Source organism: Symphodus melops (genome assembly GCF_947650265.1).
Source record: "Symphodus melops genome assembly, chromosome: 23".
NCBI lineage: Eukaryota > Metazoa > Chordata > Actinopteri > Labriformes > Labridae > Symphodus > Symphodus melops.
In genome coordinates, this window is record NC_136713.1 from 12,288,223 (window position 1) to 12,314,174 (window position 25,952).

The 25,952-nt window shown below is 45.3% G+C and overlaps 4 protein-coding genes across 12 annotated transcripts in view; 3 read left to right on the plus strand and 1 right to left on the minus strand.

The window, feature by feature from the left end:
- mdh1b (malate dehydrogenase 1B, NAD (soluble)) overlaps positions 1-19,467 on the minus strand; it is a 38,465-nt gene extending 18,998 nt beyond the window's left edge. For 2 of the 5 annotated variants that reach the window (XM_079336561.1, XM_079336560.1), the window contains exons 1-10: positions 19,424-19,467; positions 19,198-19,310; positions 18,971-19,105; positions 18,757-18,899; positions 18,505-18,673; positions 18,069-18,405; positions 17,844-17,985; positions 16,986-17,161; positions 15,967-16,106; positions 15,134-15,248 (exon numbers count right to left, since the gene is read on the minus strand). In XM_079336561.1, coding sequence (XP_079192687.1) covers positions 15,134-15,248; positions 15,967-16,106; positions 16,986-17,161; positions 17,844-17,985; positions 18,069-18,405; positions 18,505-18,673; positions 18,757-18,899; positions 18,971-19,105; positions 19,198-19,310; positions 19,424-19,445 — 1,492 coding nt within the window. In that variant the 5' untranslated portion in view covers positions 19,446-19,467. Of the gene's footprint in view, positions 1-1,471; positions 1,540-11,770; positions 11,800-15,133; positions 15,892-15,966; positions 16,107-16,985; positions 17,162-17,843; positions 17,986-18,068; positions 18,406-18,504; positions 18,674-18,756; positions 18,900-18,970; positions 19,106-19,197; positions 19,311-19,423 lie in introns of those variants that run through there. The other 3 variants (XM_079336559.1, XM_079336562.1, XM_079336563.1) reach the window with 3 other exon arrangements.
- On the plus strand, positions 241-6,356 carry prkag3a (protein kinase, AMP-activated, gamma 3a non-catalytic subunit). Of its 5 annotated transcripts, none has more exons than XM_079336569.1 (12): positions 241-437; positions 614-714; positions 803-884; positions 2,124-2,182; positions 2,353-2,413; positions 2,512-2,566; positions 2,654-2,780; positions 2,872-3,037; positions 3,531-3,568; positions 3,682-3,828; positions 3,923-4,124; positions 5,818-6,356. In XM_079336569.1, exons 1-11 carry the CDS (start codon positions 401-403, stop codon positions 4,037-4,039), a joined length of 990 nt encoding a protein of 329 aa, XP_079192695.1. In that variant the 5' UTR covers positions 241-400; the 3' UTR covers positions 4,040-4,124; positions 5,818-6,356. The 5 variants fall into 5 exon arrangements, with proteins under 5 accessions (XP_079192695.1, XP_079192692.1, XP_079192693.1 ...); XM_079336566.1 differs by having other exon boundaries at positions 242-437; positions 2,353-2,428; XM_079336567.1 differs by having other exon boundaries at positions 243-437; positions 2,353-2,428; positions 3,923-4,016.
- On the plus strand, positions 7,593-15,018 carry retreg2 (reticulophagy regulator family member 2). The gene is made up of 9 exons (XM_079336558.1): positions 7,593-8,041; positions 9,215-9,321; positions 10,226-10,256; positions 10,419-10,548; positions 11,242-11,326; positions 11,571-11,708; positions 11,987-12,075; positions 12,576-12,711; positions 12,796-15,018. Exons 1-9 carry the CDS (start codon positions 7,788-7,790, stop codon positions 13,587-13,589), a joined length of 1,764 nt encoding a protein of 587 aa, XP_079192684.1. The 5' UTR covers positions 7,593-7,787; the 3' UTR covers positions 13,590-15,018.
- Positions 19,468-19,847: 380 nt separating the features above from the next.
- On the plus strand, positions 19,848-24,667 carry fastkd2 (FAST kinase domains 2). Its single transcript, XM_079336557.1, has 11 exons — positions 19,848-21,029; positions 21,106-21,209; positions 21,302-21,410; positions 21,922-22,045; positions 22,157-22,296; positions 22,419-22,591; positions 22,844-23,007; positions 23,096-23,332; positions 23,449-23,524; positions 24,047-24,161; positions 24,293-24,667. Exons 1-11 carry the CDS (start codon positions 20,391-20,393, stop codon positions 24,413-24,415), a joined length of 2,004 nt encoding a protein of 667 aa, XP_079192683.1. The 5' UTR covers positions 19,848-20,390; the 3' UTR covers positions 24,416-24,667.
- Positions 24,668-25,952: the final 1,285 nt, after the last annotated feature.

The following is a 25,952-nucleotide window of genomic DNA, read 5'->3' on the forward strand; positions in this document are numbered from 1 at the left end:
AGGTCAGATGTGCATTCCTTTAAAACAATGCATGGAGGTGTGTGTGTGTGTGTGTGTGTGTGTGTGTGTGTGTGTGTGTGTGTGTGTGTGTGTGTGTGTGTGTGTGTGTGTGTGTGTGTGTGTGTGTGTGTGTGTGTGTGTGTGTGTGTGTGTGTGTGTGTGTGTGTGTGTGTGTGTGTGTGTTTGCAGAGACGGGAAGGAGACAGGAATCTGCTTCTTGAGCAGCGTCCCTCCCCCCTGAGCCTGTGCCAGCCTCTTCCTCCCCCGCCCCTCCCCTCCCTGGCTTTGGCTGACACATACCACTTGAGAGTTCCTAATATAGATCCGACCGCTTGGTAGAAAAGGGGGAACAAACCGAGCCGACCAGTCGACCACGACGCTTTGCAATCCAGGCTTTTTCATGGCCACGCAGCGGGAGAAGGGAGCCGCCCTCGCAGGTGAAGTGTTGCTTTCAGGTGAAAGAGGAGCGTTTGTTGTGTGTCGCAGCACCCGGGAGAGAAGCGGGACGCGGAGACGCACGGTGTGATTGAACTCAGGCTCCCTCTGTGCTGTGGCTCGCTGTGACATCTGTGTTGAGCGTGCGTCAGCTCTTCTGTTCTGTGATTGGTTACAGATGTTGATGCCACAGTCTACATGAATTTCATGAAAAGCCACTGCTGCTACGACGCCATTCCGACCAGCTGTAAACTGGTCATATTTGATACCAAGCTACAAGTAAGTAAGAGTGACTTTCTAACCTGCCAAAGCTCCTAAAAGTGATGGACGTGACAGCTTGTGAAAATGTGACCTCATGACCCCACAGGTGAAAAAGGCCTTTTTTGCACTGGTGGCAAACGGCTTGAGGGCTGCACCTTTATGGGACAGCAAGCTGCAAAGATTTGTGGGTAAGAAAAAAGATGATTCATGCTTCTACACTGGATACTGAGAGTCCTGGTAACTCATATCAGGCGTTTCCCCTGCAGGATTTAAAGCTCAACTGTAAATATGAAATGTGCATTTTAAAGGATTTCTGTTGCTGCATGTTGACAAATGTTTTGAGGAACACACACACTATGACAGCGGTGAACAAAATGCCCACTGAGGCATCTGAGGAAGGAATTTCATGCAGGCAAAATGAGTCTATTGTCCAAGCGAGTATCACGTTCCTTCCTTTCCGCCTCCCTCCCTTTCTTTTCTTTTTTTTTTACAAGAAAACAAAGAACGACCTCTGCACTCTCTCTCTTTCATGCCCTTGTTTCAAAACAGGAACCATCCCCGATGACTGCGTGTCAGCTGGTAACAAGCTCAACTCAAACTGAATGAAGAGCTAATGCTAATGTTGTTAGCCAACCAAGACAGCAACACAAGTTAAAAAAAAAAGTCTGATTAGAAAATGTTGCTCGAACAATTCCATCACTAGATATGTCAGAGCCCCTCCTCCTCTGTGCAAGCAGAATCATATCTGTATCAACTCATTTACTTTCTTTTATTTTTTTTACAGCAAAGCTTAAATGATCGTGGTGGCTGGTGGGTGCAGAGGATCAGTGTATTCAGGAAAGGCTGCACATGCAAAAGAAAAGGCAGCGGCGTAAACGTGCTCCAAACGCTTCAACGTGATTCACGCTGCAGAAACATGAACAAAGTCAAAAACACCACGAGAGAGAGAGAGAAACGCTCCCCTGTGAATAAAGTGTCCCACTGAGTCTCTTTGAACGGATGAACTTGGAGCATTTCAGTCATTTCTGAATGGGTGTGTTTGTATGTTTACAAGCACCCACAGGCCCGAATAAAAGACAACACCTCTTTTTTTTTTTCAGGCATGTTTGTCTGTCTTAGATTTGGTCCGATACGATCATGATCAAATGTTTCTGTCCCTTTTTTGATGAGGTAGCACGACGACTCTGGTAGTGTGTGCATGCTCTCTTGCAGACTCGGCTTTAAAGCCCACTTTAAGAAATGATCGACTTCAGTGATTTTCCTGACACACAGTGTCTTTACCACATGTGCACTTCCAGTCATGACGCTACCCTGCAGGAATGCATGCATTAAATCCCCATGCATATTGCATTAGCATAGCATTACTCAAGTGTATGATGTATTGCAAGAATTCCAGTGTGGACATAAAATCCTTTTCTCACTCGCAGGTATGCTGACTATCACAGACTTCATCAACATCCTGCATTGCTATTACAGATCCCCTCTGGTGAGCATGAACTCACAACACACTTCAGCCACGCTAGCTTCATTTATGTGGAGATATAGCGTGCACATAACGATTGGACGTCACGCGCTGTATGTTTGCGTCGCCTCGATTGTAACGGCACAAAGCGGCGCGCCATCGCGTGATTCGACAGACTCATCGTTTGACATCAGGGTTTCTCTTCAAAGGTTCAGATGCACGAGCTGGAGAACCACAAGATCGAAACATGGAGAGGTGACTCATTTCAAAGTAAATAAGAGAACGTCAAAGTGATCTCTGAATACACGCCTCTGTGAGTTTCTACTCCAGCTCTCTCTTCTTCTTCTGTCCAGACGTCTACCTCCACTCTTCAAACCACTTCCTTATAAGTATCTCTCCCGAGGCGAGGTGAGCACACACACACGTGTCCGATAAAATCTTTCATCTCGTCCATCCTGCCTGGCAATGAATTCCTCCTTTGCTTTGTCATTTCAGCCTCTTTGATGCCATCTACTCCTTATTAAAATATAAGATCCACAGGCTGCCAGTCATCGAGCCAGGCTCGGGCAACGTGCTGCACATCCTGACACACAAACGAATCCTCAAGTTCCTCCACATATTCGTAAGACGGATCGACCTCGTCACTTAATCAATCTGTTGCTGTTTATTTAAACGGGAAAAAACCCAACAAGAATACGTCTGGGTGTTCTCAGGGGAAAAAAGTTCCCAAGCCCGCGTTCGTTGGGAAGCAGATCCAGGAGCTCGGGATCGGAACGTTCAGGAACATCGCCACAGTTCAGCAAACAGCGACACTTCATGACGCTCTGTCTATTTTCGTGGAGAGGCGAGTGTCAGCGCTGCCTGTGGTGGATGAACAAGGTACGCTCCTAACAATTCTTTTTTTTTTTTTCTTTTTTCAATTTATCTGAAGTTCGAGTCCTAATGATCCAAAAAGTGTATTATTATCAAACACGAGAATCCATGCGACGCTGCTTCAAAGAGTTATGGGATTCCTTGTAAAGCATTTTGGGTAGTTTCTTGCACCATTGCGTTTGGACTCCATCTGTTTGCATCTCTTTTTAAACCACGACCAACCGGATCCCAAGGAGAAACGGAGAAACACAACCTGGACGTGTATAAATCCAGATTGCGTTTCTTTTTAGACGCAGACAAACAGCGTAATGTGGCAACTGTTGCAGAGAAGAAGAAAAAAAAGTGACTAATATCTCTGAATAATTTGAAAGTCCAAAGTCTCAGCGCAGAGGGAAATGGATGGAGCTTTAGTTAGCGTTATATTTGGGCCTTGAGTAGCGAGCAAAGAAAGTATTCTTGCGCTGATTTTCAACCATCATGCAACACTTTGTTTTCTCAGGTAAAGTGGTGTCCCTCTACTCGAGATTCGACGTCATTGTAAGTGCTACAGGAAAACGCGCTTCCACTTGTACTTTAAAAAAAAAACTAAGCTTATTTAAATCCAAGAATGGTTTGTGTGTGTGCGTTTCTTTTTTTTCGCTCCACGTCAGAATCTCGCCGCCCAGAAGACTTACAACAACCTGGACATGACGATGCAGGAGGCGGTCGGCAGGCGCACGTGCTTCTTTGAGGGAGTGCTGAAGTGTTACCCGGATGAAACGCTGGACGTCATCATCGATCGCATCGTCAAAGCTGAGGTGTGTGAAAAGCGTTCAGACGTTTGTCATCATCATCATCATCAAGAGGAAGAAGAAGGAGGCTTTTTACTGGTTAGTGTCTCTTCCCTCACAGGTCCATCGGCTGGTCCTGGTGGACAGGGCTGACGTGGTGAAGGGCATCATCTCTCTCTCTGACCTGCTGCAGGCCATGGTCCTAACCCCCGCAGGTATTGAAGACCTTTTGTCCTAACACCTGGAGGGGGCGGGGCTGAGCGTCCCATTCCCTCCTTTACCTCCTGTGTAGGCTCGAACCCTGAGTGGTTTTGAACAGCCAGGTAGGCTCTGGAGGATTTTTTTTTTTTTAAACTCCACCTAACCCCCCCCCCCCCCCCCCTTTCATCCCACGCTCACCCAGACGCCATAACCTCACACTAGAAAAGCTTTTTCTCCTTTCACCTTTGTTTCATGCAAATGACCAGGAGTGAATGTGACGGCGCTCTTACACTCACAGTCACACCTGCTTGAATGAATGGAGGGAAACTTAACTTAAAAAAAGGCAGGTGCTTCAGGTCGGACACAGGTTTGTTTCACACACACAACATTTTTTTGATTCTGAAATTCTTGATGAATCACTGAGGGAAGTTCTTCCTTCCCCCTGACTACCTTCTCTAAAACTGCTTTTGTTCGGGAGGGAGAGAAGCAGTTGATCTAGTCTCTGAACCACTCAGCCCGGGATTGGGAAATGAGCGTTGACCAAGGCCAGAGGCTCACTTTCCCACCGGAAATTGCAGTGACCAACCTGCGCCCAGACTTGGTCCTCTGGTCCAAATCCTGTCGACGTGTCTTCATCATCGAATTGACAGTACCGTGGGAGGAGGCCATCGATGAAGCATATGAAAGGAAGAGCCTGCGGTATGCCAACTTAGCAGCTGAGGCAGAGGATCGGGGCTGGAGCGTTAAGGTGCGACCAGTGGAGGTTTGCTGTAGGGGATTTGTAGCCAGTTTCACCACAAGGGTCCTGAAGGAGGTCGGCATCAGAGGGCAGACTCAACGGAAGGCCATCAAGGAGCGAGCCAGTGTTGCGGAAAGGAGCAGTCATTGGTTGTGGATGAAGAGAAAGGAGACCGTTTGGGCTGCCAAATGGCCGCAGGGTGCCCCCAGTGTGACACACGCCCAGGTTTGATCAGCCTGTGGCGGGCCAGCCACGGAGGAGGGCGTCTTGTGAGAAAAGGCTGAAACGCCCTAAGAGTCTGTGGTACACAACTGATGATGTGTTGGACTGGTGCCACCAGGCGGTCAAGTCCCAAATCTCTTAATCCAACCCCACTCAGAGAACACCTCCTTCATTATGACTGAGCTGATCATCATGGGATAGTAACACCAAGTCCGAGCAAGAATCCTTGATGAATCACTGAGGGAAGTTCTGATTTACACGCTGTTATTGTAGAGACATGCTTCTCTCACTCTCTCACACACACACACACACACACACACACACACTCACACACACACACACACACACACACACACACACACACACACACACACACACACACACACACACACACACACACACACACACACACACACACACACACACACACACACACACACACACACACACACACACACACACACACACACACACACACACACACACACACACACACACACACACACACACACACACACGAATCATACACATGCACAAAGAGGAGCTGTGGACATGCATTAGTGGAGAGATGTCAGAGTGGTTGGAGGTTTGTTGCCTTGCTCAAGAGCACCTCGGCTTCGGAAGTGCTCTGGAGGCTTCCCAAACTTTAGGCTTTTTATGTCCCATAATTATAAATGACCATGGTGTGTAAAACGAGTGTTTTCAGAGACAGCATGCTTTTACTTTTATACATGCTTGACATCACAAAGCATGACATGGGTTTGAAGATTAATATAAGACATCACCTTTTTTTTATGATATTCTGTATTTTCATAAAGCTGCTGAGTTGAACAGTGATCATTTTTATCTTTCAGAAATCAGCTTGTGACTAACATGAGAGATCACAGGAGGAGGAATAACTTCCTGGCCGTGCTGCTGTTGGGACTTTGTCGTCTGATCGGCTGTTCAAGTCACAATAAAGGACAGTCAGCTGGCCTTGATGCTGCCCATAATGCAAACTTTCACAACTGTGGGGTGGCACGGAATTCAAGTGGGGTCGTCTGAAATAAGTATTTATTGATCAATATAAATATATTGAACTCAGGCTGCTGTGGGGCCAAAACCAGAAACTTGAGGCGTCTGTCTGTCTCATCCATCGTGCAGAAAAAAAATCTCACCCAGCTTTTCTTCCTCTGTCCTCAATAAAACACACCAAAAAGCGTAAATGTTCTTAAATTAATGTTTAAAAAAGACATGATTAATTTAGAAAAAAGCTGTGGATGTCTGAGGTCGACAGAGTTTTGTGAATTTAAGTGTGAGCCAAAAGGTTGGGACCCGCTGCCATAATTTTGATCAAATTGATCAATATATGTTTACTGTATTTTTCTGTTTTAAACATTTGTATTGAAACGAACATGTGTGTGGCTTTTTTTTTTTTGCCGTTTTCTGTCGAAAAACAGTCAACTATATTTTAATCTTACTTATATAATACACGTTTTTAAAAAAAACAAAAACAAACAAGAAGGACGAAAACGGTCAACTAAATTAAATTGATAGTAAGTATAACGCTCGTAATAAAACATTTGACGTGTATTTTTGATTTTACTACACGATAATTGTTCGCAACAGTAAACAAGGAAACGCGTCACGTTTTGTTTTCCTCATCCGTGACGGGCCTGTGTCTCCGCGTCATCGAGTTTACGGAAATAAGCGAGAGAAATACCGGAAGTGAATACCACCCCGAAAATAAACAAGCTTAATCATAGACATAATATACGTATATTATTATATTATAATATACGTATATTATGTCTATTAGTTTAATGACAACATTTTATGAATAAATATTTAGTTATCCTTAAAAAAAACATCGGACTTTGTATTGTATTTGCAGATGTTCCGTCACAAAATAAGAAGCTTTTGTGAATGCTGTGGGTGATTAATTAATTTAAATTCAATAATTAATTTAAATGATAAACAAACTAAATTTAAACAGTCTTTATTAACATGAGAAACGTACACTAGACCACGTGTTTTATTGCTGAAGCTACAATTAAAAGAGCATATGCCACTGTATGGTCTGTGTGTGAGGAGGAATATCAGAGATCATTATTACAGATAAAAATGAAGGTTCATGGTGTATTATTGATGGAGCTATTGAGCTCTTTTCCAGTCACAGCAGCTCATGAAGTGCTGCAGGGTTTGCACATTGGTATCTTTTAGATGAATCCTGTTGTGTGTGTTTATGATGAGAGGGAAGTGTCTCTGACTTTCTGGTAAACAGTGCAGCTTTGTTTCCACCTCCTGTATATTTATAAACCACTGTATGCAAATGTCCCCCCTCTGGGATTAAGATAGCATATTTAAATGTAATATTTACAGTCTAGGATTTAGATGCTGTATACTTAACTTGCCTTATACTTGTAGGCAACCTGTTTATCTAATTGTTAGCAGTTATGTATTTGTTTTAATATTTCTCTATTTAATCGTTTTAATAGTAAAGAGCTTCGTTTCTTGCATTTTAAAAGGTCTTAAAAGTGATTTATACATAAAGAAAAATCACAATGAAGGACATGCAATTTAACTTTATTTCAAGGTGTTTTGTGTGCTAACAGGATTTAAAATAATGTTTTGCGTTTCTAGGCTTAAAGGTAACTTAAATGTTAGAATTAATGTTGTTTTTTCGAGATTTCCTTTTTTAGTTTTTCTGAAGATTGGAAACCCGCTAGGTTTATTTTGAAAGGAACACACGGATGCACTTCTTCCTACGCGTCCAATAGCCTGACGCTTTCTCCTACCATAAACCCCGTGACATCCAAAAACAACATAACAAAGTAGGGGAAACATGGCGAGCGGAGAGGAGGCCAGAAGACACCCCTCGGTTACCTCCTCTTCGGTCGGGCTGGAGTCTCTGTTCCCCGCGGGGTCTTCGGAGCAGGCCGGCGGGGACGTGAACCCGGAGCTCGTCCGCCTGCGGGAGCGTCTCCAGGGCTGGCTCTCGCAGTACGAGTCGCCGCTGCTGTGGGTGCAGAGGCTGCTGGTGTGGGAGAGGCCGTTGTACAGCATCTCTGTCGCCCTGACACTCAACACATTATTCTGGTAACCTTCTTAATCATGTTAAATCCCCTTTTTTTGATTGTGACACCTTGGTGACTCGGATGAATCATTAGCGGTTCGCTGACTGACGCGCGTAAGAACATTACGCGTGGGACATTTTACGCGTGGACGTCAAGATAAATCCGCTAATCCCACCTCTTTAGCCGAGTGCTAACGACGCTTCCGAGCAGTTTAAACTTCACTTTCTGCACGAAAGGTGTTGTGTCACACATTAAAACTGTCTGGAAAACGATATTACCTTGATTATATAACCACCCGGAGGTGGTTTTTGACTCATTATGCTTGTTAGTCTTTGCGAAAATGAATCCAAACAAACACTCATGTCATGCTTGTAGGTGCCACAGGCCTCTTTATCCTGCTGTCAGTAGCAGCCAGCATGAAGATCATCTGTTTAATTAACTGTCCCATTATATTTATGGTATTTATTAACACTAATCATTTGATATATGATACGATATATCGCGGTATCCGGTTAGAGACGTTTTTTAAAATGATTTTCTCATTTTAAAGACCTGAGATTGAAGTCCATATATGAGCAAATATGTTTAATGATTAGTCCTTTTTTTTTAAATTCTCACTCTCAAAAACAAAATATACCTTTTCCTCATTAAAATGCAAGTAATATGGTTTAATATCAGAGTCGTCCAGTTCACACCACAATCCTTGTTTGTTTTTTTTAAAGATTAGAGGCTCCAATGTTTTGTATGCATTCAACGTGAAAGAAATCTGAACATTCCCGTCTGTTCCTGTTCTGGCTGCACCCATCCATCCTCATAATAGCGTTTAATTTCAAGGTTGTATTATTACTAACAAAATACTGCACACGCTTCACTAATAAGCCCTGACTTTACGAAGAGCTCTGTGTATCCAGAGGTGGTTTTGAGCGTTGTTTGTGCACGTCCTCAGAAATGTATGCAACGCCCCTGCACGTTGCAATATGCACACAACCGCTAGTCGTGGCGTGAGGTTGTGTGGTGATGAGAACGGATGTAACATCAGCGGAGACACTTGAGAGCTGCCACAACAAAGGTGGAAAGTTTTGAAGAAGGGTTAATTGTTAAGTCGACTTCGATAGGAGCCAATGGGGATGTTAGTAAAGAAATGCTTTGTTAATGTCATGAAGCTTATTGGTGTCCTGTTTTTTTGTCCTTACAGGCTCCTGTCGTCCACCTCCCTGCGGCCTCTCTTCCTCCTCAGCGTGTCCCTGCTGGGACTCATGCTGCTCGAGCGATGGAAGCCCATCAAGTTGCCCATCATTACCAGTAAGCCGTGAGCTCTCTGTGTCATTTGAATCTGGTCCTCGGACTTTGTCACTCGTTGCACAAGCAAACGTTCACCGTTGCCAGGGAATTAAAATCTTTGTTTGCGGAGCACCTTTTGCTCGATGATGAAGCCAGCTCCAACAGTTTCAGTGTTAACACTGTGTTCGCTTGTCTGCGTAACAGGACATGCTGCCCCTTTTTATTTTATTTTTTATATTTTACCTGGGTTTTATTTGTGCACAATTTCCACTTATGAATTTTTTTTTTTTTTTTTTTTTTTTTTTTTCATTTCAACATTTAAGGACTTGCAGAGCTGTGACGTGATCTGCACCCGCTCTGTGCAAATTCTCCAGGTCTGCTTAAAAGTGCTTGTTTGTTTTTCCTGTTCATGCATTGAGTCTGACATCATTGTAAAAAACAAAAAAAAACTTTGCAGGAATAGAACTTTTTTTTTGTGTGTTTGTGAAATAAGCTCCTTTAAAAACCCAAAACAGCCGTTAAATAGGTCTCTCTAAAGCCGACAGAATCCTTCAACAAAAAGAGTCATTGTTTCTCTGGGAACACAGAAGTTGTTGACATACTGCTTCCTCCACTGGTTGGTCAGTGAGTGTTTTAGTGTCATGCAGGGTCCTGAACAGGTTTCAAAAGAATCTGAGCTAGTCGGAGGCAAAAAGCGCCTGAGCGCTGCAGCTGCCTGTCCTGCAGCTGCCTCCATCCAGCAGAGCAGTTGGAACATTTTTCACACCTCTCCAGTCATGTAGAAAATGTGTGTGCAGGAAGCAGACGTCGTCCCAAACCGAAGAGCGCCGCTTGAGTTTTAAAAACTGTCATTTAGTCCTGTTTACTAAATCGGTTCGTGTCATCGGGTTCTGCTGCTAACCATGTGTTTTCTCTCCTCTCGCAGTTCAACACGCAGAGGCTCACCCCGTGCAAAGGTGTGTAGTGCAGTGAGCGCACGGCGAACACATGACTTGAATTATAGTTTGTGTTCGTGAAGTATCCCTCACGCGTTACAGCGTGTCATCAGAGCTAATCTCAGGTTAGCGCTCTCGTCCGCGCCTCCGTCCTAATGTCGCTGTCTTAATGTTCCCGTGCAGCGACTCCATGAGCGAGGAGCAGCGTCTGCTCAGCGTCCCTGAACTCAGTCACCACCTGGCAGAGAGCTACCTGACCTGCTGCCTGTACCTGCAGGAGACGCTGCAGTACAAGAGGCAGAACCACGGCAAGGTAGGAGTCACGGCTGACGCTGCACACTCGCACGCCTCACGGTGAACCCGAGAAGAGAAATAACCAGTTTGAATGCTGCCGAGTTTACAAACTAGCAGACGAGGAAGGAAAGAGAATGAGCCGTCAAAATCCCAGAGAGGACCGCGTCACAGACGGCGAGGACGCTCTTTAACCACTGATGCAGCGTTCTTCTCCAAGTCACCACACCTCATTGACAAAAACAGCAATTTAACCTTGCTGTAAAACTTACTGTGGGTTATAAAGACTTCCTTCAATTGAATACAACATGAAAAAATGGTGCAGATTTGACTTTTTCCCAGCAAACCTGCTCTTTCCTCAATTGTGTCATAACTAAACTTAGCTGTCATCACGTCTTTACACGTTCTTATTGATTCCGCGGGCATTATTATATCGGCGTCCCAGCTTTGTGGAAGCATGGCACACATGGAGCTCCACATACACACGCAGTCAGACATGCGCACACACACACACACACACACACACACAGCGCTGCCTTCTGGCTCCACTGGAACGCCTCACTTCCTACCTCAGGACTCGGAACACATTCGTCCTCTTGTTGTGCCTCAAAAAACTGCATTCAAAGAAAGTCCACATTGCAAACAATAAGTCTGAATACATTTTGTTTGGTTGCATACATTTTCTTCTTACTCACTCTTTTTTTTCCCCCCACAGTTCTGCGTGGTGATGTGCAGCGGCTGTTTCGTGCTCGCCGTGGTCGGACATTATGTACCCGGAATCATGATCTCCTACATTATAGGTGAGTCCTTCTGCCCTGGAGTTGTGTACTTGTCATGACAAAGAGAGGGCGTGTGAGGGGAGTAATCGCATGTTGTGGTGGTTTGCATACTTCGTTCATGTATTTTCCTAACATCCGGAACGATGCTTGTGCAAAGATGTTCACAATGACTGTTTCTCTGCAGCTTTTCTGTATATTGCAGCACATGTTGTTAATCTGCAGAGTTAGTTTCAGTCCTGTTGTTTTTTATTCTGCGTGTGCTCAGTGCTGAGCGTGCTGCTGTGGCCTCTGGTCGTGTACCACGAGCTGATCCAGAGGATGTACACGGGCCTGGAGCCGATCCTCATGAAACTGGACTACAGCATGAAAGGAGAGACGGAGCACCGCAAGCACGACAAGAGGAGTGAGTGTCGGCCCGCTCGCCTCTCCAGTTACGCCCTCAATCCCGAGCGCTGCATCGGCTTTCAGTCCTGCAGCAGGTCACACGCCTGTGACTGTAGAATAATCCAACACGGGGGTTAGAGGGAATGTTGACCACACGGCTTGGACGCTACATCATCTCTTAAAATGACCTGTACTATCCTGTTGCCCATTGAAAGTATCATTATTATATCTGTCGCCATGACAACTTGGTGTACACACATGTTTCTCCTTTTAAAGTGTGTATGTTTGATTTGACAGAGGTGAAGAAGGAGGTGGAGGAGGGCGACGAACCCAGAGCTGAAACGGAGAGTGAGAGTGAGGAGGAGCTGTCGTGTTTCGCCCCGACGGTACGGACGCACACATTTAACCCGCCTCACTTTTTTTTTTTAAATTTTTAAAAATTGATTTCATTCAAGGGTTTGTTTTGAGAGTAGGAATGCACACGATGTGAGCGATGTCAGAACAGTCCCAGCAGCAGACTCAGCCTCCGCTTTCTGAATGTGTCCGAACCCTGGAATGTGAATGAGACTCTGCAGAAATGGCTTCGGGCGCTATCGTTCAAGAGGGACCGCATTCCTACTCGTGTTGCTGGAGGACGCGCAGACTCTGTGATGATCACGTCACGTGTGCAGCCACTGTGTCTGCACATCTTAGCAGTGATTTAAGCCCTCCATACCGTAGAGAATGTAAACATCAGCCTGGAGTCAGATAAAGATCTCTCAGCGCTGAAGACTCGCACGCCGCCTTGTTTTGATTTTCAGCTAGGTCCAAAAATTCTTCAAGCCGAGGAGTTGGCACGAGGTGACAAGTGAAGAAGAGCTCATGCTGTTTGTTTTTTCTTGCTCAGGTGGATGTGAAAACCACGGCGCTGGCCATGGCCATCACAGACTCGGAGCTGTCCGACGAGGAGGCGTCCATCTTGGAGAGCGGCGGGTTCTCAGTTTCCCGAGCCACCACTCCTCAACTCACCGACGTCTCTGAAGGTAAACGATGGCTCACGTCGACACTCAAAGTCACCACACGAAGAAGAGATGAAAAACGTGATGCGTGTCTTGTCTCTGCTGTAGACCTGGACCTGCAGAGTTTACACAGCGACCCTGACGAGTCCTACCTGAAGGATCTTCCCGAGTTCCCCTCCGTGGAGGAGTTCCCGTCCATCGAGCCCAGTCTGCTTCACTTCCCCCTGCGAGGCCACGGTCAGGCAGACGCAGCCCAGGCTGGAGCTCCATCCGAGGGGGAGCCGTTGAGCCCGGCCAGCCTCCTCATCCAGCACCTGGCCTCCCCGCTGCATTTTGTAAACACGCACTTCAACGGGCACGGACAACCACCTGGAAGCGGGGAGGGGGCGTTTCCTGCGTCGAGCGGAGCCGGGGTGGAAGCGGGGAGCGAGGAGGAGGAGAAGGAGTCCGCGGTTACCCAGGATGCACAGCTGTCTCTGGAGGCGTTGAGCGAGGAGATAGTGAGCACGGCGATCTCCACCGTGGTGCAGAACACTCTGTCAGCCCTGCTGCGCTCCACGGACGCCAGCGAGGAGCCCTCCCTGGCCGACTTCCTCCCCGCCGAAACCCCACCCGGTGCTTTGGAGAGCTCCGCCCAGCCTGCCGAGGACGCCGCTCGCACCACAGTGTCCACATTAGGGCCGCTGGGGGCTGACGAGGACCCGGATGAGGGAGCAGGAAGCGGCGTGGGAGAGGAGGTACCCGACGACACGCTGGTTCCGACCGAGGACGAGGACTTTGAGCTTCTGGACCAAAGTGAACTGGAGCATTTTGACGAGGGGCTGGACCTCGGCTCTGACAGACAGGTGGTGGGAGGAGCCTCAGAGACACCTCCAGCCAATCAGCATCAACCACAGTCATAGCTTCTCTGTTTCCTCCCTCCTGCCCCCCCCCCCCCACCTCCTGCTGTTTTGTTTTTATTTGTACGTTAGAACATTATATTCATACATACGATATACAAAACATTTATCAAAGAGTTTAATACTGTTAAAGGGCAGAAGTGACGTCACGTGTCGACCCTCGCGACATCGCGGTCATCAGCTCCGGCGGCGGCGCGTTCCCCCACGTCCACACAAACTAAAACAGATATTCCATCACATCCAATGAGAGCGGCTCAAAGGACCAGCTGACTCCATCCAGAGGGGGGCAGCAAAGCGTCCTGTGTCAGGTTCTTCTCGATAATCCTGCAGACGGGTCACATTGATCATGCCTTTCTTTTCTTTGGGAGAGTGTTAAAAAAAAAAAAAAAAGGGTAACTCCAGTGTTTTTGAATCCATGGAACAAAGTGTCTGTGTTACCTTCAGTGTCCCAACGGAGCAATACGATCCATTGGAACGCTTCACCTGCAGGAAATGAACCAATACCAGCTGACCAGAGCTTCCGTTTTTGTCGCCATGGTATCGAAACGTCTTAAGGCAGCGAAGTTTAAAAAATCGTGACGAGGAGGCGGGAGACGAGCACGTCCCGGGTTCTGCAGGGGTGACGTTTCTGGCTCTGACGGGCGTAGGGATCTTTTTGTTGAATAAGAAGTGGTGAGAACATGCAGTGAAGTGGACGTGCTTCTTAAATACTGGACTTCCCCTTGTTTTGGTTCTGAAGCAGATGTTTATATAGAAGGTGATTTAAAGCGTTGAAACGTCGGGTTATATAACTATTAATATATGCTATAAATTATTTAATTTAAAGATCAATCGATGACACTTTATTGTTGGGGAGTTTAAATAAAAAAAAAAACAAATAGAATCCGTTGATTTACCCGCTATGATTGTATGCTGAAAGTTTTAATGATGGCCGTGCAGGTTGGAGACGTTTTCACGTGCATTCACGTCATCCCAGGTCTCCATGGTTACCGTACAGTACAGTACAGTTCAAGGACAGAAAAACATTGGTGGTCTTTCACTTGTTGCCTGAAAACGGAAACTTGACATTGTTGGATGTTGACGAGTCGGACATGTTGGAGTGGGCGGGTTTCAAATGTCCTCGCTGTGATTGACGCCTCACTTTAGTTTAGATTTTTGAACGGGTTTAGTTTCATTCATCCATTCTGAAGGTGACGTGATTAACGGGCGACGCAGGCTTCTCGTAACTGGAACTAATAACCTTAAATCGTGCCACGACAAGTCCATGCATGCCGGTTGTCACGCATGTACCCACCTCCATTAATATCTGAGGTTAAGAGTTTTCCTTTCAGCGCAGCAGCTTCTTTTTGCTCTGTTTTCTGGGAGACAAAACACGAAAAAAAAAAAACATCTGTAAAGAGGCCATTTCTGCTTCTTTTCTTTTTTTTTTCTTCTTTTTTTTTAACCACTCAGCATCCAAATCTCAGGGGTGGGTTGTACAAAATTGGACATAGCATCGCAGAAAATGTTTCCCCCGACTTGTCGTAGTGCGTTGTATTTGTACTAACCTTTCCTTGAACTTTCCAGTCGATGCCTCCTTGTGTATAGTGTAGAAACATGTAGATTCTGCATGTAGAAACAGCACTCTGTTCCAAGTTCTCCTCGTCGACTGACGAAACGTTTCTGCACAATTTGTGAGAAAATCCATTTGAATGTTTAAAAAAGAAAAAAAAAAGAAAGCCCATTGCATTCAGCTGGTGTGACGTTCAAGTACCAAGCGGGAGAAAACAAGCTTTGACGTGTCCTCTGTTCCTGACAGAAAGCAGTGATGACGTCCCGTTTAGAGACGGACATTAACAGACTAGTTTGTGTATGGTAGTAGTGTGATATATGCTTACATTAAATACTGCTTCTTCAACTATATAAAAAGGCACTTACTGAACTGTACAATTTTAAAAAAAGGAATATATTTTCTAATTTCTCCTTTTTCCATAAATACTCAGTTTGATCTTTTACATCTATATAAAAAAAAATCTATCAAGGCATTTGGATGAGTTTCACACAGCGGGAAAAGTTTATTGTCTTTAAAATGGTCAAAATCAAACTGCAACTCCACGTGTTGAAAGTCAGAGAATAAAAGGACAAACTGAAACAACCTTCAGGTGTGGCTCTGAATGTATCTGCTTTATCCAACTTTTTTTAAAATCAACTTTAAACCTGCATCTTTTGTCTAACATGACAATACACAACATTTAATAAACAGGAAAATCCTAAAACATGTATTTTCTTAACAATTGTGATTTTCTTCAGCAGCTCCTTCTTTTTCCTGGGAGAGGAAAACAGCTGTGTAAGAATCTGTAATCACCGTATGTTAAAGTAGGATCTTAAAATCTTCATTCACCTGTTTGAGTTCACTGGCAATAAGCTGAAGTCTCTCCTGTAACTCTGCTCCAACAGTGACGTCAAACAGCACGGACCATTCGCCGTCTTTGAAGGTTACTGGGACGGAGAGGACGACGCTCTGCGGGAGGTTGAAGTAGCCTGGAAGTGGACGATGAAAAGGACATTTTAGCACAAGCTGGGCGAGTCAAAATCAGAAAAGCTGAAAATATGGACGTGGAAACGCAAGTGTCTTTTAATCCTGCAGCTCCTCGGAACCACAGGACAGCTGAAGAGAGGAAGGACATGTTTGGAGGAGAGAGGGGGGAGTGACATGCAGCAAAAGGGCCGAGGTCAGTTTCAAACCCACAGCCTCTGAGATGAAGACTAATGCCTCTATTCACAGGACCCACCACATAACTACCAGGCTGTTCATCGCCTCTTAGCAACTCCTAATATCAAATACTTTAAAGTGTGTTGGATCTTAAAGACAACATGTCCTTAATGTTATTTTCTCCATTTGAACAAATCTAAAAAGTCTAAGAAAAATGCATGATGTGGAGGAAACGTGCTGCAACAAGCTGAAACGATAAGAAGCTGCTGGGAGCAGCATCATTAAAATAGAAGTGCTCCCAGCCTGTAGGGGGCGCCAACAGAGACAAGTGTCTATTAGATCTGCATTCAAATATAAATTCAACTTAACATTGTCCTAAAAAAGAACTCAAACTAAATGTGAAGCATGAGCAGACTCGTCTTTCCGAGCTGCTGTTATTTATTCGAGGGCGTTCGTGCATTTCCATTTCGTTAATTTGATTGCAATGTTGCAGAAAGGAAAGTGCTTGACATCTGAAAAGTAGAGTAACATTTCCGAGTGTTGTAAGTCCTTTTTAAAATGTTAAAACTGAATCACTGGTGAAGAAGGACACACTGATGATGTGTCTTATTTATCAAATATTTCTGTTGAATATTCAAAATCGTCGAAAATAAATCTTGGCTTTTTCTGTGCAGAAGTGGTTGTCATAACTTAGCTCCATGTTCTACCTTTGCAGAGTACACCCAAAGAGACGACCTCCTCTGGGCCACTGTTTCCGCACCAGGGTTTGAGCACGGAGAGGATCCCGTTGGCCTCCGTCATGGCAGCTGTCCTGCAGGTTTTTGAAGCCACAGCTGCACGCTGACGCCCAACGGACTCCTGCAAGTCTGTTTCCAACCATTTCCTGGAAGAAGTCAGTAAGGAGATTAGTATGTTTTGGTGGCATTTTCCGGGAAAGGGTGTTTTTGATCAGAGCGGTTAAAACTGCCGGGTCAGATTATCGTGCAATCAAGACGGGGACAGCCTGAAGACACAGCAGGGTAGAGTTCAGTAGACCAGATCTGGACACACCGTATCATGTCAGAGTGCCAGATGGGTCGACGTGATGATTACAATACAATCCATGTAACGTGACCACTGACGCTGTGACTCTAGTGCTTTAACCAGACATGTACGTCAGACACGTTGGGCCATTTCTGATATTCTACCAAGTCTGAACCACCAGGTAGAAGACGTGCAAAGCTTTGAATACTGCTCTGATTAAATATATTTTTATGTCCTCATTGTTTTTGAAAAGGCAGAGAGCCTCTGATTCTCTGCATTTAAGAAGCAGAGTTGGATGAGGGAGAATCCCCCCCCCCCCCCCCCCATAGCTTTATTAAGTAATAATCATCTTTTTAAATTAATGTCAATGCTTTCATCTTCATTATAATGTTATCTTATTTGATACATGGTGTCCTCTACAAGATACAGATACTAAACCCCTTATTTTATTTGTTTAAGAAAAAATAAAACAAGTTGAGTTATATTAATTGATGCCTAAAAGGTATGAGTCTATGAATCCCATTTTTTTTAATGTAACAAACCTGTCATGGAGAATCTTTAGCACTGGTTGGGTAAAGAAAGCTGGTCCTCTGATTGGCCCGGCGTAGTTGGTCACTTGCGCCCTCTGCAGGTCGATGTAGAAATTACCACTGACGTTCCCCCACACGATGACGCGCGTCACATCTACAGCGAAAAGAACACGGGAACGTGTTTAAATCTGGACTTGAAAGTAGGAACGTTATCAAGGTGAAATACACCTGATCTACCTGCAGTCCTCACTTTCAGCTTCTTTGCAATCATCGCTCTGGCTTCATTCTCCAGCTGTGTTGCCATGGCGACAAACCGTTCGCTGGCGATGGAGCGCGCATTGTCCAGAAGAAGTGAACATCTCAGGTTGACAAATAAGTCACCGGACACAATCACTTTCACCCTCTTGTTGGCTCTTGAGTCTATAAGCTGTCCGTACTCTGGGTACCTGTCTGAGATTGTTGTTAAAATGTTCTCCTCCTCCTCATCATCATCATCATCAAGCCACCTCTCCTCCAGCAGCAGAATGACATCTGCTGCTTTGAAAGCCTCTTTCAGATCAGTGTGGGTGGTCACCTGTGAAAAAAATACAGTTATGGCTTCATGTTCAACCTGATGAAAAAAGGAAGAATGAAAAAAACAAAAAAAAACCCTCTGATTTAAAATAAACTATACTTGATGGAGCAAAGGAAGTGCCAAGTCTTCTGTCTCCATTTTCAGCTCTTCCAGCTCGTCTTCATCTCCCTCCAGGTGCAGTAAGTGGAGGCTTATTGCAGAAACATGCGGGAACACCTCAGCAGAGAGTAGATCGGGGATGAGGAAGCGGCAGGTTGGACTGAGCGCACTGGGAAGATGAGAAAAAAACAAAGGTAAAACATTTACACACAAGTTAAAGGTTTATTTTTTTTTAGACTGAGAGGAGCCCACCTGCAGATCCACACGTGAATGGGTTTAACAAGACTGACACGGTGTTGCTCTTCTTCAACACTCTTCATCTTTGTTTCATAATTCTCTGCAGCGACACTCAGCATCATCTCTGTCGTCATGTCTGATGTGAGGTTGTAGTAGTCCTGCATATAAAGAAAGGGGCAGTTTTGGACTGTTTTGACAGGATTTTAATTGTTAAAAGTCAAAGTCATACCTGGCAATGCTCCATGAAGTCACTAAAGCCACCTAACAGCATCCCTTTCCCTCCTTGAAACACCAGCTCTCTCCAAACCAAAGGGGACCTCTCGTGTTTCCAGCCATTTCTTCTGCAGGTGTCCTCAAGCCATTCCTATCACAAACCACAGAGAGAAAACACGGTACATGGCCTATTACAGGAACTATTAGGGGGGAACATTTTCATAATTAAAGTAAAAATAGGACCTTCCAGTGATCCGGGAGGATGGAGATCTTATTCATCCTGAAGTTTGGCAGACATTCCTGCAGTTTTTCCGCTAATAATTCCGCTTTGGCGTAATGTGGACAGTCGCTTCTGCCTGTAGAGTTGGAAATGAACCGGTTTAGAAACATATGACACGTTTCTGTACACAAAATAAAACAAACGGAGAAAAAAGGACTAAAAACAACCAAATAAATCGAAGAGCTTTACCTGCGAGTACGAACTTGGCCATTCTATCCGGTTGGCGTTGGTTGCTAGGAAACAAGAGGTGTTGCGTTTATTTAAATCCGTGCAGGAAACAGATTTTTGCAGATTAAACAGATTAAACGTTCTAATTTATTTAATAGAATGACAGAAATATGTGATAATTGCAAGTACTACATTCTCTCTCTCTCTCTCTCTCTCTCTCTCTTACTATTATTAAGTTTATATATACATTTGATTTTCTTTTTTTAACACTATTTACACAAGTTTTTTTTATATAACACATTGATACATACACGAAAGTACAACATCACGTACAATACAACAAAAACAAACGTAACTAATGAGAAGAGAAGAGACAAAAACAACACACAAAAAAATGCGTGTGCATTCTATCCACAAACGTTGAGAAACCACGTAAGGAGCTGCAGAAGGTTCCAGGCCAGACAAAGTCCGCACATAGTTCAAGAACGGGTCCCAGGTTCTATAAAATCTATTAACAGATCAGTTGAGGGTGCATCTTATTTTTTCCAGTTTAATATTGTGTGCATCATATCTTTAATATATTGATTGTGTGTTGCGTCCTTCCATTTGGGTAGTATTAAATGATTTTCTTTTTTTGTTGACTTAACGAGCTAAAGGGGAGACGGGGAGTGATTACGGCGACGGACACCACCAACGTGTGAGACTCATGCCAGCTAGCATGGATTGGACAAACTATGTTTGGGTGTCAGTTTGTTAGCGAAACATTTCCTTCATATTACCCTGGTTTAGGACGTGTTACGTTTTTAAGGCTACAGTAGGAAAGTAAATTAGCTAGCATTAGCTCAAACTAGCTGGTGTTTACATCCGGAAAGAGACGGTGTGGTGACCTTGTTGGCAATTCACTGTGTTTACATATTTGAATCTACTTTGACAGTATATGCAGCCATGTTAGTGATGTGAAAAGAGTGGAATCATCCTTCATATTGAAATGTCTGTGCGGTTGACTGGAGAGGCTGGGAGATGGGCTCTTCGCTTCTGCAGCCACAGGTCTCTTTGGCAACATCGCAGCTCCTTGTTGACAACATACATCAAGGACAGATCTCTCCCTACTCGGCAGCTGGCTGTCAACCTGGGTGCAAGGCGAACCCACACATCCCTGAGTGGAGGTCTTGTCAGCTCAGTGAGGTTTTACACGCAGGACAGGACTCACGATGAGGACTCTCATGAGGAGGCGCATCTCTCCTCTTCACTTCCTGCTGGGGTCATATCTCAGGACCCTGTGTCCAGGAGGCCCAAGAGGACGTCAGCTTTCAAGGACCACCTGCAGGCCTGTAGCTCCCCATCAGATGTCCTAGACCTTACCTGTCGATACTCTCCCATGCCTCGACAGGTCAGCAACTCCCTCAGCCAGATGTGGTCCTGCATGAAGAAGATGTCAGACGAGCAGCGGCGCTACGAGCAGGCGCTGATGTTTGAGCATCCCGCTTTTAACCAGCTGCTGCAGAAGGCCATGAAGGACATAGGGCACCTGCGCTGCGAGGACTTGGCCTATTCTCTCTTAAGTTTAGTCAATCTGGGAGTTCCTCAACGAAGCCGAGTGGTCGAGACTTTCCTCCGAGCTTGCCAGGTAAATTCTTGAAGCGGCTCTTCTGGTGTTTGTATCGTCTGCTGACACGTAACGTGGTTTTATTTGTCACTTCCAGGAGAATCTGAACGGCTTTGATGAGAAGGGCCTGTCCATCTTGGCCTCCAGCCTCGAAAACATGGAGGACAGCCCCAATGTTTCAGCACTGAAGGACGGCATGAGGTCAGGACCACCATAAAAAAAAATCAGGACCACCATAAAAGGCGCAGGGGAAAAAATGGATACTATATTTATTTCTCACGGCTCTTTCTTAGGGTGATAGTCGAGGACCGACTCCCCACGATCCAGAATGTGATATCTCTCCAAACGATGATGCGTCTGCTGGGGAAAGGCACCCCGCTGCATCTGAAGCGGAAGCTCGAGGTTGGTGTGTGCGACCGTGTGGCGCTCAGATCCGCGTGTGCCTGAGTTCATGTTTGCCATCTCGTGCTCGCTCAAGGCATAAAGTCGAACCCCTTAACAAAAATGCCGATCATATAGTGAGTCATTTTTGCAGGATGCATGAAGGCCTTGTTCACGCTGCACCTCCAAATCCGATTTTTTTTTGTTTTGTTTTTGACACGAGATCCGATTTTTCCCTCACTAGTCAAACTCCCCTCTAAAAAAAAAAAAACACGTGTGCATGATGTGAACAAAGATTCTGCATGTGAGGGGCCAATATTTTCAGCGCCCTAAGTATCTTGGTTTTCCATGTGTAGGCTTAGTAATGTGAAATATTGGCTGTCGTTAACCGATGAGTGTCACCATGTCTAAAACTTTAATGACCCTTTTTCTCTTCATTTATCTCTTTGTTACATCGAAGGGTTTTGGGTCAGAGAGTGACCCGTTTTGTTTTGTTTTTTCTCCTGAATCTGATCCTGAATCCTTCGTGCAGGGTAAAGCGCTCTCAATGAAAGACCAGTTCAGCCTTCCTAACTCTCAGTACATGATCTCCACCATGGTCACGATGGGCTTCCACTCCAAACCACTTCTGGAAGTCTGCACCAAGAAGATCCGAGGTAGCGCCTTGACAGTCTCCTTTTCAAATGACGTGGCAAACGAAGGCCTGAAATATGAGTTGAACCCGCTCTCCCTCTTCCTTTTTTTTCCTCCCTCTTCCTCTGTGGTAGAAAACCTGAATGGGATCCCGTTCAACAGATTGATGAAAGTTCTCATCTCCTGCAGGAGTCTGCACTACAGAGACTCTGATCTGTTCAAGGACATTTCGGAATACACAGCCTCTGTGATTTACTTATGGACCAACAGACAGGTGCTGCAACACACAGCTGGGTTTCTACCCGCCTGGTTCTTTTCTGTGCCTTCATTTCTGCTCTGTTAACACACACGCTCTCTCTCCCCCCCCCCCCCCCCCCCCCCCCCCCACCCACTCAGGTGATCCTCTTGCTGTTCGTGTTCGAGAACCTGGGCTTCTGCCCCGACGCTCTGATGGAGGCGTTTGCGGAGAAAATGATCGCAGATTCACACGCTCTGACTCTGAAAGACCTCCTCTGCGTCCTCAAGGTGTACTCCTCGCTCAACTACGACCTGCAGCATCGAAGGCAACAGTAGGTCGCTCACACATTCCCCCCACACCCCAAAACCTCCAATCCAACAAGAGCATCTGATTTCTACAGGGACAAAAGTACATTTCACTTTCTGCTTCCACTGCTGCGTCTTTATTATCAGTAGAAAATCAGGGTTTTTTTCTTTCAGGGTTTCTTCTGTAAGACTGTCAGGATGTGTTTTTCCAGGGGAGGATATATCTGTCTCTGCCGTCTGTTGTTGTGAGATGCTAAAACGTCACGTCTCTGTCGCAGGTTCCTGGATAATCTCTGTCAGGTTCTGGAGTCCTATCTGCCTAAGATGTCCACGTTTGAGTTGCAGCGGGCGGTTTTCTCTCTGTGTACTCTCAGACACTTCCCGTCTGCACCACTGGAGCAGCTCCTGCAGGACGTCACAGTGAAACAGTCACTGACCACATGTATGTTTTTTTGTTTTTGTTTTTCTTAAATAGCCCTTTAATTACCCCCGCCACTCCTTCCTATATTTTCTCTTCCGTTTCCCCTCAGCACCAAAGTTCCACCAAAACCAGATCCGACGGTTTACGATGGTGGACGTGTGCCTCCGTCTTGACCGTCCCGCGCTCCCTCGGCCCCTGACCGTCCACTCCTCTCTTCTGGGGGACTCCGCCCCCGTGCATCCGTTCATCAACCCGGAGCTGTCGCTGTGCCTGCGGGATGTGCTGGGGGACGAGGCGGAGACAACACTGGAGGAGGAGGTGCTGGTGGAGAACTTGTACTTCCTAGGTAAAGACAGACTACTGGAGTGAAAGGGCATGTTTCCGCTGGGATCGCTCTCTAACTTGTTTTTATTTCACCATTTCGGCCTTGATTTATTTTAATTTTTATTATTTTTCCCCCAGACGCTGTGATAACCAAACCTCTGCCAAACCAAACCTCTGCAGGAGAGGAGAGTCGACCGGCAGAGAGCAGTCAAAGGTAAGACTTCCACGTCTGCACGCAGCAGCAGAAAACACCTGCAGGGTTCCCTTTGCAGCCTTCTGCAGTGCACGCTTTGTTTTCTAATTCCGTTTCCTCCGAGGTTGCAGCAGGTTCGTTTGCGGATGGAAAGGTCGTCTGCGCTTTCGGTTCTGATCGTTCCGCATCGCTTTTAACAGCGTGACCTTCAGCGACAGACGTGCTTTTTAAAGGGTTCTGTTGTCAGTGAGTGATTGAGATCTTCAACAGTTCCCTGCTGGGCCTGCTTGTGCATTTTAACCAAGAAAAAAAAATCAAATATATATAGAAAGCAGTTACAGAAAAAAGTCCTTTTAGAAACCTGCAATGTAATAAACCAGATTTATCGATGTGTGTGCCATTCAGTGGAGAACTGCTTTGACCTCAGTGATCTCCTTGTTACCAAGTCTCCATTCCCATCTCATCATACGTGTTTGAAAATTTAAATGCTGACCCTTTTTTTTTTGTTTTTTCTTCACGCTGGTGAAAACGTTTATCCCCTAGAATCGCAGTCATCAACGCACCACCCTCTGCTATTTGCTTCGGCACCTCTCGTCCTCGGGGTCCCCTGGCTGTAAAGATCCGCCACCTGAGGATTCTGGGATATGAGCCTTTAGTGGTACGTAGGACACAATAAATCTCTTGACGTTTCACACAGTGATTCGTAAAACTGCCAATCATAGATTCATTAAGAGCCCTGAAGTGCAGCAGTGATTTTTTTTATTTTTTTTTCTGATCCTGCTTCCAAAGGTGGCAGAGCAGGAGCTTCACTTAATGTCTCAAGAAAAAAGGAAGGAGTTTCTCAGGGGACAGATTTTTCCGGAACACAACGGAGCCCGAACACAACCTGAAATGGAGCAGCTGGGATCTTGAGGATGGATGTCAGTCTGTGTCTGTACAATAATCATGAGCACACTGATCTGTAATCAAAGTGAATAAATGTGATGCTGTACATAAAGTGTTTTCAATGAGTGTGGTGCTTGGAGAGCTTTAGCTTCAAACTACGGTATGAATTGTATTTAATGTCGTCAGCACATCCTGAAGGACGGGAAGCTGGAGCTTTAATAGTTTGTAAAATTTAATTTGTGCAGAATGAGGGAGAATAAAGTAATACTCCATTCATCATGTGATGTGTGACTCACTGTCTGGGTTGGAAAGCAAATTGATTTCCCCAAATTGTTCACAGCCTAAACAGAAACAATATGTCAATCTTGCTGATGGTGAGATCATGTGGCTGAACCAATAAAACCAGTGTGTGTGTGTGTGTGTTGCTGTAACTGCACGGAAAGTGCAAGGTTGGGTTTTTTTTTTCTCTCTCTCTCTTTTCAAAACAGCCACATCTGCAAAAAGTCGAAGGAGACAGGAAACGGTGCAGGTTGTTATTGTTTGATGTGTGCCTTCTTCCCTGTCGTGCATCGTCTTCGACTCCCCGTGAAGACTTCTCAGAAACCGGAGAGACGACGAGAGAAGAGTGATCTTTATCATGCAGAATTTAAAAAAACAAAACAAAAAAACACTTTGCATCGTAGTTTGTAAAGACTTGACCCACATGTTGTGGTTTGTGTTCTCCACAAGTCGGCTAGATTTCGAAAGCTGAGAGAACCCCTCAGATTGCGGTTAAATCCCCTCATTCAGACACCACCTTGTGTTTCGACCACAAAGGGGTTAAATAAGTTTGTGCTAATGTGTCAGAGAGAGTAGCACAGGAAGCCAGCAAATCAGAGGCGTGTGTTTTTTTAAGGCGTTTAATCTTTCGACGGAAACATTTAAAAGAAGGGGGGGGAAAAAAGCTTCTACTTCAGTTTTCCTGTTCAACTCCTGCTAACGACAAAAAGTCAATCACAAGAGCTGCTTTCACACATGCGCAAAAATCCTCAACATTTGCCCCAAAAGTCTTCAGGGTGAGCTGCACGCGGGAACAATAGCAGACACGTGCGAGCTCTGTGTGATTTCTGCGAGGCGAAAAACACGGACGAAATGATGAAATTTGTCTGCTAAGATTAAGGAAAATGCAAAGCGTGAAATATCGTGTGATTTGCTGAAATGTTGGTGTGATTTAAAAAAAAAAAATCTGGGTTCTGCCTGATTTGTTTTTCTAAGAGTCTGATCGACATGAACAGATAAAGCAGTAGCTTGTCACTATCTTTGCATTCTAACCTCTCCTTTTGAGCTCTCTTAGGTTCCTTGGGACTGTTGGTGAGGATGGCCTGCCCAGACCCCCCCCCCTCCCCCTGAGGATGGCCTGCCCAGACCCCCCCACCCAACCTATCCCATCCTATTCTTCTTTCTGCATCTTGTCCCATTTTCAAGTCCAGCACAGTTTAGCAGATGGCTGTTCCGTCATGAGCCCGGGTCTGCTGAAGATTTCTGCCTGTTAAAAGGAAGTTTTTTCTTGCCACGCTATGACGGA

Coding starts and splice junctions, on each gene's coding strand:
- prkag3a (XM_079336566.1), top strand. CDS start 401: ATGGCCACGCAGCGGGAGAAGGGAGCCGCCCTCGCAG. Junction 885..2,123: donor CAAGCTGCAAAGATTTGTGG/GTAAGAAAAAAG, acceptor TCTCACTCGCAG/GTATGCTGACTATCACAGAC. Junction 2,781..2,871: donor TCAAGTTCCTCCACATATTC/GTAAGACGGATC, acceptor GGGTGTTCTCAG/GGGAAAAAAGTTCCCAAGCC.
- fastkd2 (XM_079336557.1), top strand. CDS start 20,391: ATGTCTGTGCGGTTGACTGGAGAGGCTGGGAGATGGGCTCTTCGCTTC. Junction 21,210..21,301: donor GCACTGAAGGACGGCATGAG/GTCAGGACCACC, acceptor GCTCTTTCTTAG/GGTGATAGTCGAGGACCGAC. Junction 23,525..24,046: donor CCGGCAGAGAGCAGTCAAAG/GTAAGACTTCCA, acceptor TTTATCCCCTAG/AATCGCAGTCATCAACGCAC.
- retreg2 (XM_079336558.1), top strand. CDS start 7,788: ATGGCGAGCGGAGAGGAGGCCAGAAGACACCCCTCGGTTACCTCCTCT. Junction 10,257..10,418: donor GAGGCTCACCCCGTGCAAAG/GTGTGTAGTGCA, acceptor GTTCCCGTGCAG/CGACTCCATGAGCGAGGAGC. Junction 12,076..12,575: donor TGTCGTGTTTCGCCCCGACG/GTACGGACGCAC, acceptor TTTCTTGCTCAG/GTGGATGTGAAAACCACGGC.